Raw genomic sequence first — 22,721 nt, forward strand, 5'->3', positions numbered from 1 at the left:
CTGAAGACTGCACCCCACTGTGTCCTTGAATAATTGCTGCGCCATCACCTGCATTACACCGCACCAACAACATCTACCTTCAAAATTCATCTTATTCTGCCCTGGGGCTTAGCTCTGCCTGTGGAGAGCTGAACCAACTCTACTGCGTCACCATCAGCTCCAGTGGATCTGCACCACAGCGGCGGCCCGATATAGCCGCATACCACAGGTGGCGTCACGAACATTATCTCTAAAAAAACTTTATTCCCCTTTTACTTATCCTTTAATTTGACTACCCGGGGCCACGGACCGGGTCACTGCCACCGTGACATCCCGAGCACCAACCGGCCCAGCTACCGAGTACCCCACAGCCCCAGGGGGCGCGTCAGTAACCCATCAGCTCCCTGCAATCGCCATTCAGTGATTGACAAAGGCATTTAGATGGATAAACCTCAGCGATCGGAGCGAGCTCTGGTTGCTGCAGTTACAGGCAGTTTTTGGCTGTGTAGCACAGCCGGCATCTGCTACATATGATGTGAGCTCTACTACTCAGTCGGTTTCATACAGGCCTTAGAGACCTGGGACAAAACTACATCATGGGTTTAAGGGAACCTGTCATGTAATATAACACTATTAACCTGCAGATATGGGGTAAATCTGCAAGTAATAGCATTGTGACACTGTGCGGTGCCTGCACTGAGAGCCCGCTGCCAGGAGGAAATTAACTTTATGTCACCCAGCAGCCTCTCTCTGTCAGTCACAGGGGCGGCGCCTGCGCGGCTTCAATCACCGCTCTGTGTATAGTGAGCGGCAGCTGTAGAAAACCCAATATCCAAATGGCATTTTATGGGAATCTGAAGTTCTGTATTCTCATCCATTAGTCAGAATGAAAACGACCACCAAACAGCGTCTCCTGCCCTGGAGGACCAAACACTAGATTTCCAGGTACAGCCCAGTGATTACAGAGAATCACTTGTAATACTTAATTTCTGTCTTGGGAGGCGCTGTAGGGAAATTCAGCACCTGCTGCCGGGTACTCGCTTACTGCAGAAGGGATCAGTTTGGTCTTTATCCGCAGCACATTGGGGTTTCACCTCTGACCCATATGGAGAAACCTTACATGAGACCGTACGACCCCATCAAGACTCAGGGGCGAAACCCACATTCACTACATGGACGACCGATGGAATAAAAACAAGAACAACGATGTAGGGGGTAAACGAAAGATTTTATTTATATATGGGGTTATTATATGTTATAGCATCATGTATATGTGTAAATTATTCTTCTATCAGAATAATCCTATTTATGGGCCGCGTTGATCCAGAGGAAGGCGAAAACCCCCTGTGAGGAATAAGCCAATTGTCCTCATATCAGGGGGGAAAATTCCTTCCTGACCCCAAATATGGCGATCAGAATAAATCCCAGGATCAAGGGCTGAGACCGAAATTAAATTAATTTCTAAAAAATGTATTAAACTATTTATCTTTTCCTTATTTAAGTTCAGAGCTACGGTATATATTATACATTATCTGAAAATCTGCCTATACTTTAAAATGTTTTTATGTATTTATAATAAGCCATTAATATGGGAATTACTTATATAACGGTCAGTTTATATCTATTTAAGGCCGTGTTGATCCAGAAGAAGGTGAAAAATTCCTTCCTGATCCCAAATATGACGATCGGGATGAATCCCAGGATCAACGGCTCATAGCTAATGTGTGATACGTAAGTGTACATTTTTTATTTAAATATTTAATTATTTTCAATTTTTGGAGTAATTTATTTTTATATTTATTTTAACTAATTTTTCTTAAACCAAAAAATAAATTATTTTTTCAGATATTTTTTCATTATAAATATAAGAACCTACTTATTTCTTCTATTTTACTAAACCTATCTATGGGCCGTGTTGATCTAGAGGAAGGCGAAAACCACAGGTGAGAAATGGGCCAATTATTCTCATGACGGGGGAAAAATTCCTTCCTGACCCCAAATATGGCGATCAGATTAAATCCCAGGATCAAAGGCTCGTACCTCCCTGTGTGTAATGGAAGTGAGATTTTTAAAAAATATATTTACATTTTTTAATTTTTATATATTTAGACTAAAAATGTTTTTGGTTTGTGTAAAATAAACTATTTTTGAATTTTATTTTTTTAAACTTATTTTTTTGCACTACTTATGTGTGAATCTACTTATTGATATATTACTAAACCTATTTAAGGCCGTGTAGATCCAGAGGAAGGCGAAAACCCCCTATGAGGAATGGGCCAATTATCCTCATATTAGGGGGGAAAATTCCTTCCTGACCCCAAATATGGCGATCAGATTAAATCCCAGGATCAAAAGCCGAAATCTCTATCTACGTCCTATGTGTCTATGTTTGTGTGCCTATACCTGTAGTGTAGTGTAGGGTCTACACCTATCATGTACTGTGGATGTGATGGATGATGGGTGCAGTACTTACCCGGCCTGCGCTGAGGTAAGTTCAGGGATAATGGCCAATATTATACTATTGTTCCTGAACTCACCAGATGGAAACTTAGCACAGGCCGCTCCTGGGGCGCAGAAGACCTTCGGGCTGGAGGGATCTCAGATGCCAGCCATGGATTGGAGGAGGCCAAGTCAAGGGCCTGGTGCAGCGACACGATGGCAGTGGTCCGACATGAAGGTGTTAATGAGAGACATGATGTTCTAGGGCAGCCGAGGTGACAAACAGCAGCAGAGATGTGAGGTACGGGTCAGGAGGCAAGAAGTTCTGGGCAGTTGGCACGGGTTCATCCTGCAAGACATAAGAGGAAGACATTTCAATAACTTCTAGCTCCTGGATCTTCTGTTATCTTAGAGGAATGGTCATTATAATGAACCATTCCCCTATGTAACATCAGATATAATGTACACATCTAATGATCGGTGTCCTGTGTGTACAGCGGTCACTCACCAGATGGTCGTGGATTCTTTCACAGCCCAGATATTCTCATCCACCTAAGAATGACAGAGACATAGTCATTGACAGAAACAGTGGGAGAAGACAAAGATGGTCATAATGGCCACAAGGTGAGAAGAACATTTGATGGGATTTATCCTCACAGAGGATGATCTTACCGGGCCCAGCTTGATGACCCATAATTGAATCCGGCCATGGGGTTAAAGGCTTTCTTATCCTCCGGCCACTGTAGCTGATGGTTGTCCAGAACTGGCCTGAATGGTACGAATGGCGGCTTTGCTCTCCTTTTCTCTAGATCCTCCCAGCCGATGTTGGTAAAGAATGGATGCTCTCTGATGTTCCCGCACACATCCAATCGTTTCTCAGGATTTTTGCACAGCAGCTTCTTGATAAGAGCTTTCAAGTCAGCATCAAGCCAAGATGGAATTTCAGGCTCTCCTCTGGTTATCGCTGTGTAAGCCATTTTGCTGAAAGAGCCGGTGTAAAATGGGGAGCGTCCTGTTGCCATCTTGGACACCACAATCCCCAGGCTCCACCAATCCACTGCTGTGCCATATCCTTTTTTGAGAAGCACCTCAGGGGCCATGAAGTGGAAAGTGCCCGTCACTCCTGAGATGTTTTTGGAGGAGGTGACCCCATCTTGGGCAAGCCCCAGGTCAACTACACGGATGTGGCCATCGGCATCCAACATGATGTTTACTGGCTTAATATCTCTGCAATGAAATAAGAAAACATAATAAGAAATCTACCCCATGATACAGGAGATGGAAAATGGGTCACTGCAAGATCAGATGGACTAGGCAGACAGGAGCCCAGGAAAGTTGGGGGCAATTTTTTGAGCATGTAGAGGGGACAGAGAGAAGGAGGAAAGTTGTGCTTACCGGTGGACGATGTTGTGTCCGTGGAGGAACTGGAGACCACATACAATCTCTGCTGTGTAGAATCTGATGGAGAGAACAGAGTGTAGTATCAATGTCATCACTGATACCTCCTTCCCTCCTGGGCTACATGACCTGCCAGTCCTCTCCCAGCTACATCTCCACCTCTGCTTTTATTTTCACCCCTCTGCTCTCTTTTTCGTATATCTTCCTCATACTCACCTTACGCTGTCGATGTTCAGGCAGCCGCACATGTCAATCAAAGCCTCGAGGCTGCCGCCGGACAGATACTCCGTGATGAAATACGCCAGCTTCCGAGACTGCTGTGCGGTATAGAGGTGACATAAGAATGGGCAGTCTCGGGCCGCGAGGAGTATCCGCCGCTCTCTCATAAGGATGTTTTCCTTCACCTTCTTTTTCTTGATCATTTTTACAGCCATAAAGATGTTTCGGCTGGGGACTGATGTCAGGACCACCTGAAGAAAGAAATAGGGAATGCTTAGAAAATGTGTATGGGAGGTGGAGAACAGCTGGTTTATCACTGCACAAGAAACGGGTGGGCTGAGTGGTGAGAGAGTCTGATGGTAATGTGGCGCCCCTGAGGGTTCTGTCGCCACAGGGGTACTGCATCTCTTTAATGAGGTGTGGTATCTCCTCTCCGAGGTAAGGATTAGTGTTGAGCCACCCCCGTAGTCTTCGAGTTCGGTTAGTCGAACACCCGTATGTTCGCCGAACTGTTCGACGAACTGTTCGACAAACACCTTCGAAAACCATTAAAACCAATAGCAGGCAAAAAAAAACACATAGAAACACATAGAAAACACCTTCAACGGTGTCGAAAAGCTGACAAACTGCTCAGAAGACATAACTAACACATGGAAAAGTGACAAGTACATATAGTCATGCGAAAAGAAAAGAGGTGGAGGAGTAAAAGGAGGGGGAGACACAGATATAGGCATGTCATGCCCTTCTAAAACCAAAAAAGTGCGAAGCCGACACGGCCAGTCCGTTCCTGCCCGTGCCACCTCCGTGTCGCCGGGTTTGTGCCAGAGCCGAGGTGGACCCTGACGGCCAGACCCCCTCTCCCAATACTGGTGCCTGTCCGCTGGTGGGTCGAGCCCCCCCGCGGTGGGGGGGGAGGGGGGAGTAACATCTGCAGAAGAAAGACCATCTTCCAGCCAAACTAAGATGTCGACTTCTTTTCGTGGACAATGTGATAAGATCCCTTTCTTACGGACATGCCCATCGCTACAAATTCCAGATGAGGCACAAAAACAGCAGGTGCTTCAACGGATATCAAGTGCTCCTTCAAGTGGGCTCTCCTCCACCTCAACTTCAACATCACAAATACTCCAGTCCTCAGAGGTGTCACCCCAATCGCACTTGCTTCCTCACAGCTCCCAAGTCTCCAGCTGCCCGTCTGAGTATGGGGTAACACAGATGGTTGAGTCTGCACAGCTGTTTACTCATACTATAGCCTGGGAAACGGAGGTCTGCTCCAGAGCTTCGGTTAATCCAGACGAGGAAATGATCTGCACTGATGCCCAGAATCTTTATAAGTTGGATCCAGGACCTGATGAAGAAGGTTCTGAGCATAATGTAGACCCTCGTTCCCAAACTGTAACTCCTGTTGGTGGAGACAATGATGAAGACGATGATGAGACTCAAATATCTGATTGGAGCGACAACTTGACTTTTCGGTCAGGGCAGGAAGAGGTTGGCTCTGAGGACGACGGGTGTGAGAACACACAGGGTGATGATGACGAGGTTGGAGATCCCACTTCCTGTCAACCCACAGTCAGCTAGTCGATGAGGTCAGCAGAGGAGGTGGAGGAGGATGTGACTAGCCCAGGGGATGGGGATGACTCGGTACCCGGGCCTTTGCCTGGCTTTGGGGATGTCGCGGTGGTCAGCTCCCTGGCCCGTACCCTGGGGTCACTCTTTAAAAGGGTGGATAATTGTTAATTTTATAAGAGTTCGTGACGCCACCTGTGGTATCTGGTGAGAAGCACCAGCGCTGCAGCAGTCCACTGAGGCCCGTGATAAGGCAGCTCGATGGTATAGCTCCCCACAGGTGGAGCTAGGTCTCAGGGCAGCGTATGCAGGGGGAATGCAGCACAGGCAAGACCCAGCTGGGTCAGAGCAAGAACGGGAACGGACACGGTAGTCACTTCAGTACCTTTTACTGGTGGAAATTCAGGCACATCCCGGAGCACTGTAGGGTGAAGGGTGCATATCAGGATCCTCCCCAATGAGCGGGTGTAGGGCCTCCTGTTTCTTGCCTCTGCGTAGTAAGTTTCTGACCTGCCTGGAGCTAGGCCTAACTTTGTCTCTGTCCTGCGCTGGCTGACCTTGTGGTAGGGCCTTCTCTTGGAGTTCACGCTCCCAGTATGCGGGGCCTAAGCGTCTCCTGGCTCTGTTATGTATCAGCACCTTAGCGATCCTGGGACTTGTAGTTCTCCAGGGATTCCAGTTATGCCTTACTGGGTCATAGAGATCCCGGTAAGCTCGGATCCGGTGTCCGGTAAATGCTTCGGGGTGAGCTGGTTAAGCTCCTCTGCCCCTTATGTACTAACTCGCCACTCGCCTTCGGCCTACTCGGGCCCTCACTAGGCTATACACACTAACGGCAGCTTGCCGCGCTTCACCGATCTTATGGCGCCGGCACACCTTAAGCTCTAACTGGGCTCCCTGAATCTAGCGAGCAGGAGCCTCGTGCTCCACTGCTGAACTATTAACTGAGTTCTCTAGACTAGACTGAGCTCCACTGCAGACTGACCTCTCTTAGGCTTCTCTACTGCAGGAACTCTTCAGAAGAACTGAACTGCCTAGCTCCACCTTCCCTATTTATATCCCTAACGGGCTCCCTCTGGTGGTCTGAGGTGGAAGGTGGAGATGTGTGAATGTTTATGGGGGCCTCTTGTGGAGGGTTCCATCAATGCACTCTTCTAGGATCTGTGATACCAAGAGCAGCGGGGCATCACAGATGCTATTGATGATGAGGTTAGGTTGCGCCTTCCTGGACAGAGACGTAGTACTGGAAGCACGTCAACAACTGCATCCTCAACCACAACTCTGCCTCTGACCACAAGTCATAGTGGCTCTTCAGGTCGCATGGGCTCTAAGCCTTGCATAGCCTGGGCATTTTTTCAGATCGATAAGGATGACCCAACTCGTGTTATCTGTAATATTTGTCACCAAAAGCTAAGTAGAGGCCAAAAAATCCATAGTTTGAGTACTTCATGCATGTACCGTCACATGGATATGAAGCATAAGTTACAGTGGGAAGCTCACTGTGCTACAATGCGGCCTAGCGGGCCGGGCCAACCACTGTCTGCCCCATCTTGTGCATCCGCAGCCTCTTCATCCTCTGTGACTGGGGGGACAGCAGTCACACATGTTTTTGGACGTAGACCTGCCACCTCTTTACCCGCAACAGCCAGTGTGATTGGCAGGTCGTCAGTTCATTGGGAAGTGGAAACACCTGCTGGTGTTGAGCGCTCTCCGACATCGAGAGTACCACCTTTGGATCAAGGCAACCTAACATGTCCGCCTGCATCTTCCTCACAGACCGGCAGTTTGCCGGGGACACCCTACTCAACCCCGTCTAAGCACAACAGCCAGCCCTCGGTTCCTCAGATGTGGAAAAGTAAAAGACCATTTCCTCCTAGCCATGACAAAGCTAAGAGGTTGAATTTCACCATCTGCAAGCTCTTGGCTACAGAAATGCTGCCTTTCCGCCTGGAGGACACAGAGGATTTTCAAGACCTTATGTCCATCGCAGTGCCCCAGTACCAGATGCCCAGTCGGCACTACTTCTCAAAGAAAGGTGTGCCTGCTCTCCACCAGCATGTCGCACACAACATCACCGCTTCTTTGAGAAACTCTGTGTGTGACAGGGTGCATTTCACCACAGACACTTGGACAAGTAGGCATGGACAGGGGCATTACATGTCGCTGACTGGGCACTGGGTAACTATGGTGACAGCAGGACAAGGGGCTGCTGTCCAAGTCTTACCATCCCCACGAGTTGTGCGTCAATCCTCTTTATCTCGAAGTTCCTCCACTGCTTCTGCCTCCTCAACCTCCTCTCGGTCCTCCACCTGCACCCAAAGCCTGTCTGGAAATGCCACCTGCTTTCTAACTGCACAGAAAGAATCCTGCACACCTCCTTACTATGCTGGCAGCAGGGCTCAATGGCATCAGTGTTCACTTTGAAATGTCTGGGAAATGTGAGTCACACAGCTGAGGAGTTGTTGTCAGCTCTGGAGACCCAGTTTCATGAATGGTTGTCTCCACTGGACCTGAAACCAGGGAAGGCCGTGTGCGACAATGCTGCAAACCTGGGTGCGGCCCTTCGCCGGGGCAATGTCACACACGTGCCTTGTATGGCTCACATGTTGAACCTGGTTGTCCATCAATTTTTAGCCCACTATCCCGGACTAGATGGCCTTCTGCAGACGGCACGGTCGCTGTGTGCTCACTTCCGCCGTTCGCATCCCGCAGCTCAACGACTTACATCTCTACAGAAGTCGTTGGGCCTGCCAGTTCACCGGCTGAAATGCGATGTGCCGACACGGTGGAATTCAACTCTGCACATGTTGCAGCGACTGTGGCAGCACCGACAAGCCCTGGTGCAATACGTTCTGACGTATAGCCTGGGCCAACGAGATCCAGAGGTGGGGCAAATCACGCTGCAGGAGTGGTCTCAGATCAGGGACCTATGAAGTTGACGCGCCCCCTGGGCCGTGGGGTACCCGGAGCCGGGCCGGTAGACGCTGGGGGTTGTAGTCACTGTGGCGGTGACCCAGGGCGGTCAATCCAAGGGTAATTTGTATATATGGGTTTTATGATGTCCGACTACGCCACCTCTGGAGTGCGGCAAAAGGGGCCGCTGCTGCGGAACAGTCCTCTGAAGCTGGTGGTTTTGCAGCAATGGTATTATTACTCCCCACAGGAAGAGTGTAGCTTCAGGGCAGTGTGGGTGGATGATGGTAGTTGTAGGGCAGGGAGTCAGTAATGAACACAGAGTCCATGTGATGCAGTCCCAAGATCTTTACTCACAGTTGTTGCAGTCCAGATTACAGGTACCAGAGCAATCTCCCCCGTTGTGCTGTGCATACTCAGTGAGGGGCTCAGTCCACCCCCAGATAGCTCTGGGGTACTTAGCAGGACCCCCTTCTGTGTGTCCTTTCTCTGGCCTTCTCCCTGCACCTCACACCCAGTGACACTTCTATCCGGTATCCTCGGGCCTTGGCGGGCGACGTGTGTTCCGTCCCCTGGGTCCTATGTGGCTACCTTCTTAGTGAGACTGGTGTGGACTTTGGCCTGCAGTAAATGAAATGCTGCAGCCTCCGGTTTCTAGTTGAGCCTTGCTGTTTCTCCGCTAGTTGAGGGACCGGTTCCCCTTATCTGGCCTGACCCCTCTACCTCCTGGTAGCAGCGGGAGTACAGGTGGCCTTCTGCACGGCCCGTACCCCTAGGGTCCCTTCGGTTCCTGGAGCCTTCCTGCTCCCACTCCTCTCTTCTCTCCTTCAGTCCTGGGCCTCCCAGGCTAGGCCCGCCTCCGGCGCAGAGCCTCTGCTCCTGTCACTTTTCCTCCTCTGACTGGCTTGCTCTTTCTAAGATGGCTTCCTATTTATACTCTCCCTGTCATGTGCTCCCCTAAGCTGCTCCCCTAAGCACCCACTATATAGGACCCTCCCGCCAGCTAGGGACCTGGGACTGTGCTCTCCCTTAGGAGTAATCTCACCCTACACCCACTGCGGGTATGTGTTGGATGCAGGTGTTAGGGTCCCGAGCCATACTCCTTCCTTACCTGAGGGTGAGATACCACACCTCTGGGTGAGATGCAGTAACTCTGTGGCGACTGAACCCTCAGGGGCGCCACACACCCTTCTGCACAGTTTTGAAATGGCTACGAAGATGTTTAGTGCTGACGACGATGCCATTATTAGCATGACTATTCCGGTTATTTACATGCTGGAGCACACATTAAACAGAATTCAGAGTCAGGTGGTGGGACAAGAGGAGGTGGAGGAAGTAGAGGATTGGTTTGCGGAAGGGATAACATCTCCAAGGTCCAGACGGTTGGCAGCACCAAGGCAGCAGGCATGGGAGGGTGGGGGAGAGGGATTAACCAGGGCGCATGGTAGCAGCCAAACTGTTGAGGAAGGTGCAGGAGCCGAGGAAGAAGTGGAGGACGAACTGGCGATGGGCATGGAAGACTCATCAGATGAGGGAGACCTTGATCACATTTCTGTTGTGCGAGGTTGGGGGGAGAGGGCAGAGGAAGGAAGCATGATTGTTACCTCGCTACCAACACAACAAGGACTTTGTCCTCCTGGATGCGCAAGACACATGAGTGCCTTCTTGCTGCACTACCTGCAACATGACCCTCGGATTGTCAGAATTCGAAGTAATCCCGACTACTGGGTTGCCACACTCTTAGATCCCCGGTACAAAAGTAAATTTGCCGAAATAATTCCTGCCATAAAAAGGGATTTACGCATGCAGGAGTATCTGCAGACTCTGTTGCAGAATCTTACATGCGCTTTTCCACAAAACACCAGTGGTGCACGTAGTGAATCTCACAGCTCTAACTTGCCAACCGTGGGACTGTCGAGTCTTCATCACTCAAACCGTAACAGTAACACAGTATCTACTGGTAACAGCAATTTTGTGGAATAGTTTCACCACTTTTTTAGACCATCCTTTGCAAGGCCACAGGAGACAAGAAGTCTGACACATAGTCAACGCCTAGAGAGGATGGTACAGGAGTATCTCCAAGTGAACATCGAAGCCATGACTGTCACTGGACTCTTGTTCATTTTGGGATTCCAATCTGGAAAAATGGCTGGAGCTCGCCACTCACGCCTTGGATATCTTGTCATGCCCTGCAGCCAGCGTTCTCTCTGAACGTGTGTTCAGCGCTGCTGGTGGTGTGCTGACAGATAAGCGCACACGGCTGTTCACTGAGAATGTAGACAGACTCACGTTCATAAAGATGAACAAATCATGGATTCGCAAGGACTTTTCTACCCCTGTGTCATCCTGGGGAGACTAAAAGCTTGAGGATTTCGTAAAATCACCTCACCAACCATTTTAAGCAACTGTGGGGCAATTGATGCCACTTAACCCTAGAACGCATGACCATAAAAATCTACACTTTCACATACCTGGGACCTTTCAGGCCCGTGTGCAAATAACATGGAATAACTCAAACTCAAATGACAAACAACTATATACATGAAGAATACCTAGAGTTTCAAAATTCTAACTGAAGTAATCTTGCAGAAAATAGAAAACAATTAACAGGGCGGGCCTGCGAGGCCCCAGGTATGCGTTCTAGCGTTAAGTGGTGTCTGTGCCACAATTTTGGGAAAAAATGGAGACTCTTTTTTGAGTCCCCTTGCTGTGTCTTACGTGACGTTGGCATCGTCAATTCCAGGTGGGTTGGGTCGCTCCCCCCCCCCCTTTTAACTGTGAGAAACTACATACATTATGGCTTGGGGTAACACAGATGGTTGAGTGTGAAGAGCTGTTTACTCAGAGGTCTGCTCCAAAGCTTCTGTGTCTGCTAGTCAGCGTAGAATTTTTAACTGCATCTAGCCTAGGCAATACTTTGGGCGTAGTAGCCCAGCTGCGAAGCAAGCTGCACCGCCTGTGTATCTAATAAGAATTTTTAAATGCATCTAGCCTAGGCAGACTGTGGGGACCCCCAACCAAACCCAGACGCTCAGCCCCCCTACCGCCCCCCTTTCCTTGACGATACAATAATGTAACTCTTACAACTGGATGGGTGAGGATCGGTCACAGCTTTATTAACTCTTTATACTCATTCCATTAGAAAGGCATTTTATTTCTAAAATAATTCAGCTTGTTGCAGCATGCCCTGGGTCTCCACTCTGGCAAGTTGGCCAACAAATGTAACTCTCCAACATGTCCTTTCTATTTCCAGGCCACGGAGGATCCTGCGTACTCGTATGCAGGACTCTGACCCCCACCCATCACTCTTAATGCTTGTTCCACTCCGTCCTGGAGTCCTGACAGGAATATGTCTAGTCCAATATCCATTAAGTGAACACCGTCGGGCCGTATGAGGCCTGCTTTATCTCCTTCCAGTTGTCGGTGTCGTATCACTACACCGCCTCTGTCGCTTCTAAATTTTGCCATCCGAATATTTATTACCCGCCTTGTCCGTTCGATGGCCGTGATGTCTCGCGCACCTTGCCACACCGCTATCGGCACAATCTCTGACCATACTATAGCTAGTTTTGTGAAAAATTCTCTGAAGCGCTCAGTGTCTAGTTTCATTATTGCCATTAGTTATGCGCTCTTGTGATGACCTAGGTCGTTTCCCCTGGCCTGTATAACTAAGATGACCAGACCTCTTGCCTCTCTCCCTACCTTGATTACCTCCATTAGTACCTGTGGCCATAGCAGGCCTCTAATACCTCTGCAGTTGAAATATGTGTTATGAAACTCTAATTTCCTCCCGCCTGGGTGGACTTTCGCCCTTTTTTCTGCCCAATATATATACGAGTGGCCTATCACCCACACTGTTGACTTAGCGTCACCTGTAGAAGAAACAAACCACGTTAGGATAACAAGTCCGGTCTTATGTATCTCGCCAAACACGTGGACGCCATCTCCCTATCCTCTGAACTTCCGTTTCTGACAGTCCTGCTCTTGCTGCTTCCGTGGCCGCGGCTATGCGGAATGAGTGTGTCCCATAATCTTTGGGGTGATTCCCTGCGGATGTTATGCATTTATTAAATATAGCTTGGAACTGGTATCTTGATAATGGCATTCCATCAATGTGTGATAGGAAGAAATTACTTTGTGATCTGATGGTTATATATGTTTTTACTATTGTTACCCGACTCAGTGTACCGTTTGTGGGTTGTAGAAGTACCCAAGTGCCCCTGCCTGCTGGAACCGTTTTCGATTGGCGTATGCGTAGACGTATAGCATTATTGGCTATGACTACGTCCTGGTGTAATAAGCCTCCACTGGTGGTAATTTTGGATTGAGGGACTAATTCGCTTATACATAGCGCCCCGAAGAAGGCGATCGCAAATGCAGTAGACAGTAGTGTTGCTTCAAATTGTGAGTGTCATGTTAATGGTGTTAGGGATGTGATGTGAGAAATCAGTTTTACTGACACGGGATGGGACGTCTACACTCCTGACTTGGCTGACCCCTTTTCCACCCTTTTATGGATTGTCTGATGATGAATCTCTTTGTCACATCTCCTCAATTCAGTAGTTGGAAGTGAAATGCTACTCCGGTCAGACACCGCTGCGCTGACGCCCCTGAAAAGCCCCTCATCATTAGCTGGTGGAGAAATTCTATGGTGACTTGTAATCTGGCTTGTTCACATTGGTCAACCCGTCTGCCTGCTACTAGTCGTGTCCACTCTTCCCATGCCTTACCGTATGCTTGCCACGTCGACGGGGCAACTGACGCTCTGATTAATGGCATCAACTATTCGCCACTAGATCCCATAGGGAGGGTGGGCAACTGTTGCCCGATGGGTGGGCGCTGGGGAGGAGCTCTGTGAAAATCTGCCAATTTAGACCCCTCAGCATCGTGGCTAGCGCGGACCCATACATTGTGTTTTAGGCACAGGAATGCTAGCCGGCGTAGTTGGCCTAGCACTGGGAGAGACGATAATGCCATCTTATTAATGCAGTGCTCTAGGCTGGTGTTTTTTGTTATGAAGCGTATATTTTTGTTAGCCAGGCGCGCGCCCCATATTTCTATTGCTACCACTATTGGGAAGAAAAATTATTTTCCGGGCTAGATGCAGCTAAAAATTATTATTAATTTCAAAGCTGGTGGAGCTTGGTATAGATGGCCTAATACAATGATTACCACACACTACTGCTATGCCCAAAATTATTTTCCAGGCAAGATGCAGCTAAAAATTATTAGTAATTTGAAAGCTGGTGGAGCTTAGTATAGATGGCCTAATAGATTGAGTACCACACACTGCTACAGGCCCAAAAGGTTTTACTTGGGTAGGTGCAGTAAAAAATGAGTATTACATACACAGGTGGTGTAGCTTGCAACACAGATAGGCTACTCCACTGCCTAACACACTGCAATAGGCCCAAAGGATTTGTTTAGCTAGATATAGCCAAATGCTGTCAAAAACACTTTCACAGCACTGGCACAGACCTGCCTGGCAAAAAGTGATAGGAACTGATGTAATCTAACCCTCAAAAGGGCTGCAATTACAAACTAGTCCCTACTCCCTAAACCTTTCTGTCTATTTAAGAGAAAATTTGCTTGCAATTCAGTTACACAATATAGCGCTAACAGCAGCAGCAGTGAGAAAATGGTGGCGACGGGGAAAATGGCTGGGTCTTACAGGGCAAGGACATGTGACATACACAGCCAATGACACATGCCCTTGCTTGTGTGAAAAAAAGCAGTTCGCTCCGTGTGTGCGCTGCTGATAGATTGCACCTCCCCACTGTAAATGCGGGAAAGAGAAAAAAAAAATGGAGATCTTCATTATTCCTGCAGAGATCCATCCCCTGCCCCTCCCCCCACCCCGCTGTACACTCAAACTGTGTATTAACATTATCAGCATTACTGAGAAAAAATCCAGTTATGATTTGGGTGCACGAACAGTTATCGAACGTAACCTCGAACAGCCGGATTTTTTTCAAATCGTTCGGGTTCGTCGAACGGCTCGAACACCGCCCAAAACCACTCGAATTTGAGATTGGCGAACAGTTCGATTCGAACACCGCTCATCTCTAATGGTCACATGCCGACTAGACATGCGTGGCCTCATTCTATACAAATTACTTGAGTGAGGCTGGTCACGTTTAGTTGGAATGTGGCCAGAAATATGAAAATCTCATACTTGGACTCACATGACCTTTCAGGATTCTCCTGTACTGGAGGAAAGGTGAAAGTGTGCAGTGCATGCGCTGCGAGTATTCAGAAGTCTGCAGTCACCTAGAGTTCTTCCGACTTTATTCACAAACCTGGACAACCCTTTTAATTATACAATTAAGTACTGTAGCATGCCCAATCCTAACAGCGTGTAATATACTCAATGTCAGGATTCAGCTCTGCTAGCTGGGTCCAGCAGACACCACATGACCACTCGTATGTGATTTTCATACTTACGGTTATGTGACAACTAGCCTGTAGGCTGTAGTTTTTGACTGAAATTGAGAGAATTAGGAAGAGTAGGTAGTCACGTGACTGTCAAAAAGCAAATCGTAGATGAGCGGTCACATGACTACTATTCAAACTGCATGAGCGGTGTGTGTGGGGGGCGCCAAACTGAATTCCTGCTCCGGGTGCCGGAAAACAGATCTGCCTCTGTGCTAAGCTTGCAGATATGGTCAGAAGGTTCTGTAAGACATTGCTCTATAGATCAGATATTCTTCCAAAAACAAACCGCCTGGAAGCCGCCTTGTCAGATTTATGCTTAAGAACTAATTATATTTTACTTTAAATATTTCTAATAAAGAAAATAATCAATACAGTAATTATAATCCATAATATTCCAATATGTTATATTACTTGTGATACGTCTGATATAGTCTAGCTTTAGTAAATCATGTTTTGTTTCTGTAAAGGAAATCAAGGCTGAGCCTGCAGATATTGTTAGAAAGTTCTGTACCATGTTATTCTATGGATAAAATGTACTCACAGAAACCAGGTGTCTGGAGGTCTCCTGCAACAGACTTATCCTTGAGAACTAAGAATTGTAATGTTTAATCTGAACATGCATGGAAACTTTGTTACTGTGAGCCAGAACTTTGGTTTAGATACTGCACTCTCTGTAACAGAGTAGGTCCCTCTCTCATTCATAGGGGTCCTGTATACACAATTTATGTCTCATCTCCATCTCTGAACTGTAACTATTATTCAAAATACATTTTTCTCTCATTCTAATCACCTGTGAATATGGATGTTTTGCTTGGAATACAGATTTCCATGTCATTTCATTATATTGTCTGGGCGTGCGTGGAAACTCCATGTGACGCGCCCCCTGGGCCAGTGTTGTTTGGGGGATACCCGGAGCCGGATCAGATGGGGGTTGTAGTCTCCGAGTGACGGTGACCCGGTCCGTGCCCAGGGTGTCAAGCTCAGTGTGTGGCAGTCCTACAGATGTTGCTGGATGTTCTTTCGTGTCGACTACGCCACCCGTTGATTTGCGGTCAATACGGCCGCTGCTGCAGCAGGGTCCGCTGAGGCTGGTGGTGTGTGTGCAGCTTCTGGTGGTATAACCCCCAACGGGAGGGGTATAGCCTCAGGGGGTCAGTTGTAGAGGGTGGTGGTTGTGGTGGTGCAGTGAGGATGGTATTAAGACTCAGAGTCGGGCTGTGCAGTTCAGGGTGTTTACTTACTGCTGTTGTTCTGGTCACTCCGGCCTTGAGTGACCGCCCGAGCCGTGCTGCGTCCACCAGGTCCTGGACTCGGCCAACCCCCAGGTAATTCTGGAGCGTGATCCTGAGCTCCCTTTCTGACGTTCCTTTTCTCTGGCCTTCCCCACCAGGGATCCACCTATGTCCAGCTCCCTCGGGTCTCTTGGTGGGTACACCTCCTCTGGGTTCCCTGACCCTATACTTGGTCTGCCTTTCGGGTGGATATAGTGGGGGGTCGTGGCAGATCCTGCCCACAACCTCCGGTCTCTGGCTGAGGATTAGTGCCCTCCACCAGCTTGGGATCCGGTACCCTTGTGCCAACCCTTCACCCTGTTGCTTGTATTTGGGCTCTTGGGGTTCCCTCTTCTTCCCCTCTGGGTCCTTCTGACTCCTCTCTCTCTTCCTTCTTTCAGGACTGCTTGACCCTCTACAACAGACTGACTAGTAGCTGTCTGCCTGTCTGACCCTGATCTAAGATGGTTCCCACCTTATATACTCCCTCTATGTGTGAGCTCAGGTGACCAGCACCCAATGAGCTCCTAGCTTTACCCAGACTGCTCCCCCTATCTGCCCCTACACTACTGGGATGTTCCACCCCCCTCCCACTCCAGCCAGGGACAGACACTATCGTACCTGCACATAAACTGGTGGGAGTACCGTTGATCTGTCCCCCGGAAATGGGATGTATGTAGTGTATGCAGCCTACTGAGCTCAGTTCCACACTCCATCCTTACCCGGGAGTGGAATACCACACCTCTGGCTTGAGGTGCAATACCCCTGTAGCAGCCGAATCCTCAGGGTGCTACATTCCCCCCTGGTAAATCACAGCACGTCCTCGGGCTGTAAGAGAATAAACATCCAAAACATACAAATTTTTTTCCATAAAACATAAACATATAAAACAGTATATATATCAGCATAAACTTTTCATAAATAACATTCTTGTTCCTCCGGCCACGGTGCAACTTGTGACCGGGTAAAGTGCGACAGTCTCTTCAAGAAAAACAACAGTTTCCTATAAAACCGGTAGGGGGCGCCTTAGAAAGCGCAACTATATACAGGGGAAAGTATGGCCGCTCTCAGTCCTCGGCCAGGTATAAGGAAGGAATGACCGCTCTCAGTCCTCGGTCAGTTGGATTAAGGGAAATACGGGTAACAGTTTAAGCTTGTCCCAACGGGGACATATTTAAAGCAGCAACAGTTCACTGTACCCCGGCGGGTAACTATTTACAGTCTCTTTACCGTACTTTAACGACGGCGTCCTCCTGCTCCTTCTTTATCTTCAGACCCGTCCGGGTCCTCTTGCTCCTCCTCACACCGTAGCTCCTCCTCCGTCAGCCGGTGTACATGGAGGGCGTAGGGTCCTTTGGCACACTTGTGCCGGGTGAACGTGACCTCGTCCCCTACGTACAGGTCACGACCTCTGTGTCCCTCCGGCAGATGGCTCTCTACGTCTCTGCGGGTTACAAAGACGTCGCCGGGGGTATGATGGTCTCTTATGAAGCCCCACCCATGCTGCAGGTTGAATTTAATCACAGTCCCGGTGGTACGGGGACCATGAGCTGCACGGGGGTTCCTCCTGGTCCGGCTCTTCTGCCCTGCGCTCTGTTCTTGCAGCCGCTGCTCTCGGATCCGCCTCTCTTTCCGTTCTCGCTCGAAGTCTGCCAACTGCTGGCGGCAGCACTCCACTCGCTCTGCTGCAGCTGCCCGCGTTTCTTGAGTGAACCCCATGAGGTCTCCTCCGGTGGGGTTCCACTCGAATTGTGCTTCTTCTAGCGGGAGCGGGGTTCTCCTGACGGGCTTCGGAGCCGGAATCAGAGGCTCGCACAGGGGCCTTGCTCTTCGGAGTTCCAGTTGGTAGTACTCCTGGGGCCATACAAAGGGCTGCCCATCCGGGCACGTGTGCTTGGCAAATAGATCTTCGCCCAGGTGCGGCACTCGAGATGTTGAGGGCGCGTTGATGGTAGCGGCGCCCGGGTTGACCAGGCCTTGCGACCAGGCTTGGGGCACCCTAAAGGTAAAGGGCACTGTAAGGACGGCGGCGCCCGGGGGTACTCGGCCCTGCGACCAGGCCGGTGGCTCCGCGGAGGTAGGGGGCGCTGTTGGAATTGCGGCGCCCGGAGGTACTAGACCTTGCGACCAGGCCGTTGGTATTTCCTGTTTGGTCGCGCTCAGGGTCGAGGCGTGTGACGTCACAGGGGTCGCGGCCGCGGCTTCTGCTTGAGGCCTAGTCCGGCACGGTGACGATGCAGCGACGGGCACGGCAGGGGGAATTTCGGGCTCTGCGACGGGGAGCTGGGACAGGTACACGGTTTCTCGGCTCGGGGTAGAGACGTCCCCTTTACCTGCCTCCGTCCGTTCAGCTCCCTCCTCGGCGCCGTCTCCGGCCTTCACTCCTCCTGCACCATCCTCAGAGGCGGTCTGTCTCCTCGTCTCGGGTGGCGTGCTCCGCTGACGGGTTCCGGTCTGCTGGGCCATCTCACGGCTCCACTCCGTCAGCGTGTCTTGCTGCACCTGGGCCATCCTCCGTGCGAGGCCCTCCAGCGCGGTCTGTGCACACTCCCGGTCTCGGGGGAGCTGTGCCAGGATCTCCACTAAGCCTAGTGGGGTTGTTGCTTGCAGCAGGCTCCTGACCACTGGGTCGGTGCTGCCTGTCTCTCCCTCCATCTCCGGGTACGCTTTCTCCGGAGTCCTCTCCAGACTTCTTGTCTCCGGGTGCGCTCTCTCCAGACTCCTCCAGGCTGCACCCATCTTCGTTCTTTTGTTCAGTCTCCGCCCACATTGAGGGTGGTCCCGGGGCAACTTTGTGATTGTCAGTTCCAGGGGCAGTTCTCTTACGCTGATGGACACTTCCAGCATCACAGTCTCTGTTGGTGGGCGCGGTTTCCGCTTTTGGCGCCATTCTTCGACCTGGCCCACGATGGGAGGTGGCCTCTTGCCACCCTCTGGCACGCCCATAATGGCGTCCGCTCTTCCAAGGCGGGAAATCTTTGGAAATGGCGGGAAAAAGCTGCAAATGGCGGACAACCGGCGGGAAACGACCTGTGATGGGGTCCGTTGGCGGGGACCCTCCGGAACCGGCGGGAGACTTCTTTTTAAGGTAACGGTGAACTTTTCTTCAGGCACGCAGTACCCGGTTGTTGCGGGCACGTTATCCTGCCGACTACGCCAAAGTTGACGCGCCCCCTGGGCCAGTATTGTTTGGGGGATACCCGGAGCCGGATCAGATGGGGGTTGTAGTCTCCGAGTGGCGGTGACCCGGTCCGTGCCCAGGGTGTCAAGCTCAGTGTGTGGCAGTCCTACAGATGTTGCTGGATGTTCTTTCGTGTCGACTACGCCACCCGTTGATTTGCGGTCAATACGGCCGCTGCTGCAGCAGGGTCCGCTGAGGCTGGTGGTGTGTGTGCAGCTTCTGGTGGTATAACCCCCAACGGGAGGGGTATAGCCTCAGGGGGTCAGTTGTAGAGGGTGGTGGTTGTGGTGGTGCAGTGAGGATGGTATTAAGACTCAGAGTCGGGCTGTGCAGTTCAGGGTGTTTACTTACTGCTGTTGTTCTGGTCACTCCGGCCTTGAGTGACCGCCCGAGCCGTGCTGCGTCCACCAGGTCCTGGACTCGGCCAACCCCCAGGTAATTCTGGAGCGTGATCCTGAGCTCCCTTTCTGACGTTCCTTTTCTCTGGCCTTCCCCACCAGGGATCCACCTATGTCCGGCTCCCTCGGGTCTCTTGGTGGGTACACCTCCTCTGGGTTCCCTGACCCTATACTTGGTCTGCCTTTCGGGTGGATATAGTGGGGGGTCGTGGCAGATCCTGCCCACAACCTCCGGTCTCTGGCTGAGGATTAGTGCCCTCCACCAGCTTGGGATCCGGTACCCTTGTGCCAACCCTTCACCCTGTTGCTTGTATTTGGGCTCTTGGGGTTCCCTCTTCTTCCCCTCTGGGTCCTTCTGACTCCTCTCTCTCTTCCTTCTTTCAGGACTGCTTGACCCTCTACAACAGACTGACTAGTAGCTGTCTGCCTGTCTGACCCTGATGTAAGATGGTTCCCACCTTATATACTCCCTCTATGTGTGAGCTCAGGTGACCAGCACCCAATGAGCTCCTAGCTTTACCCAGACTGCTCCCCCTATCTGCCCCTACACTACTGGGATGTTCCACCCCCCTCCCACTCCAGCCAGGGACAGACACTATCGTACCTGCACATAAACTGGTGGGAGTACCGTTGATCTGTCCCCCGGAAATGGGATGTATGTAGTGTATGCAGCCTACTGAGCTCAGTTCCACACTCCATCCTTACCCGGGAGTGGAATACCACACCTCTGGCTTGAGGTGCAATACCCCTGTAGCAGCCGAATCCTCAGGGTGCTACACATGCATGAGAGAAATTTACATTTATATACTTCACCCTTTTGCAAGAAGGCCGACCCACTGCTCATTCCTAGAGGTTTCTGTAGAAGTTTTTTTTATATCTTAGCCTTATCTATACCTTTTTTAATTGTAAGTTTATTCTAAATTAACCTCCATTTTATTCAATTACCTATGAAGAACTGGTTTGTCCAGAAGTCTGCACCGACTTCTGCTCTCAAGCTCATCCAGTGGCCAGTATCATTATGGTATGGCATCCATTGGCCAGTATCATTATGGTATGGCATCCAGTGGCCAGTATCATTATGGTATGGCATCTATTGGCCAGTATCATTATGGTATGGCATCCATTGGCCAGTATCTTTATGGTATGGCATCCAGTGGCCAGTATCATTACGGTATGGCATCCAGTGGCCAGTATCATTACGGTATGGCATCCAGTGGCCAGTTTCATTATGGCATGGCATCCAGTGACCAGTATCATTATGGCATGGCATCCAGTGGCCAGTATCATTATGGTATGGCATCCAGTGGCCATCATCATTATTATACACACTATAATCCTCCCAATTTGCATCAAGATAACAGAACAGTAGTGTTGCGCAGACGTGCTTGGATAAGGTGTCATCTGAGCATGCTCGGGTGCTAACAGATTATCTTTTGCGTGCTCTAATAATATGTTCACACCGCCGCGGCTGCACACAAACTGGCAAGCCCAGCATGTATTGCGGCGGTCTAACAGCCGTGAGACATGCAGCCGCGGTGACGCAAACATATTTTTCAAGCACGCCGAAGATACTCTTAGCACCCGAGAATACTCGGATAACGCCTTATCGGAGCACGTTAGCTTATCACTACAGAACAGATCTGAACAGTGCTCAGGATTCTCCTCACCTAGCACCCTGCCGAGAATAATAAATGCCTGTAGCCAATTTCCAAAAGTGCCTCCTACATTGCTCACCCTCCACCTCCCTATGCTTTTTCCCTGCTCCCACATTTCAGTGATGAAACACTCAAGAGGCAGTAAAGTAGATATAGCTGCAGTTTTCCTTTTCCAAATATTTTTAACTTCCATTTTTTAAATGAGGCCCTAATGGTCCTTGAAAGCATACACACACGCTCCCAAGTCAGACTTTGTTGCAGACGGACAAGCCTATTTTTGGTAACAGTCTCTGCTGCCACTGGCCAAGTCCCAACACATCCTTCCGCATCATCAACCCTAACAGACCATGCTGCTACAGGCCCCTCACACTGTTGTCCCAACTGCAACACCCGGTGGCCTAAAAGATGTACTCGGGTTACCGTACGTGAGGTGTGAAAGCGTGTAACTGGCATGTCTCACCGGAGGTCATCACCACAACCCACTAATGGTCCATCCTAACTGACTCTGGGCACTCTGAGGACCTGATGCAAAGTATCTTCTGGATTAACGACCTCTGATGAAGCCTGCAATAATGAAAAATAATAATAATAAAGTAAACTCTTCTGCATTGCACTGAATGACCAGCAGGTGGCAATGAAGTCACAACATTAACTAGCCCCCTATTGTAGAAAACCTAAACACCATCAGGTGGCGCTGAGGCTTCATGAGAACGCGCCACCCCCAAACTTAAAAGGCTTTTCCACTATTCAGACAACTTCTCAATCACTGTTTCCCCTCAGTAAAATAATAACTATTCTACTCTGTGCCATTCCAGCAGTGTCAGCACTGGCTCTCCCGGGGTCCGCAATCCCTGCGGCCAATCAGAGGTGTCAATGTGGCACCCCAGGGGTCTGGTTGCCACAGTAATAGAATTATTATGTCTGAGAGCAAGTGGGAGGTTTCTCTGGTCAGGAGCCCTAAGCATGCAACACTGCCCGCCCAGACCTGGGAGGGGAGGAATCTGCCCTTATAAACTGGGTCTGGGGCGGGATTAGGTGAGTCAGAGCTTGGAGAGGGAAAGATACAGCAAGAGCTCTGTAGGAGCAGGATTGAGTGCCAGAGGCTGGAAGCTAGATAGCTCACCTTGGCTGAAGACACTAAACTCGGACACGGAGTCCGAGGCTGTGGGGACATCCAGGTCCAGCAGCAGAATCCAACCGGCAGGGGATTCCAGGTCCTCTGGCCTTAGAAGCCCGGAGGCACGGTCACAAGCAAGGGACCAGC

The 22,721-nt window shown here is 50.0% G+C and overlaps 1 protein-coding gene across 1 annotated transcript in view; it reads right to left on the reverse strand.

Moving 5' to 3' along the window:
• Window positions 1-4,028: 4,028 nt before the first annotated feature.
• The window catches only part of LOC141229274 (protein kinase C theta type-like), a 98,583-nt gene continuing 79,890 nt past the window's right edge, over window positions 4,029-22,721 (reverse strand). Inside the window, exon 5 of the mRNA XM_073667456.1 lies at window positions 4,029-4,286. Within this exon, the coding sequence (XP_073523557.1) occupies window positions 4,029-4,286 (258 nt within the window). The remainder of the gene's footprint in view (window positions 4,287-22,721) is intronic.

The sequence above is a fragment of the Phyllobates terribilis genome, unplaced genomic scaffold, assembly GCF_046119375.1.
Source record: "Phyllobates terribilis strain yellow unplaced genomic scaffold, ASM4611937v1 Scaffold_472__1_contigs__length_1415193, whole genome shotgun sequence".
NCBI lineage: Eukaryota > Metazoa > Chordata > Amphibia > Anura > Dendrobatidae > Phyllobates > Phyllobates terribilis.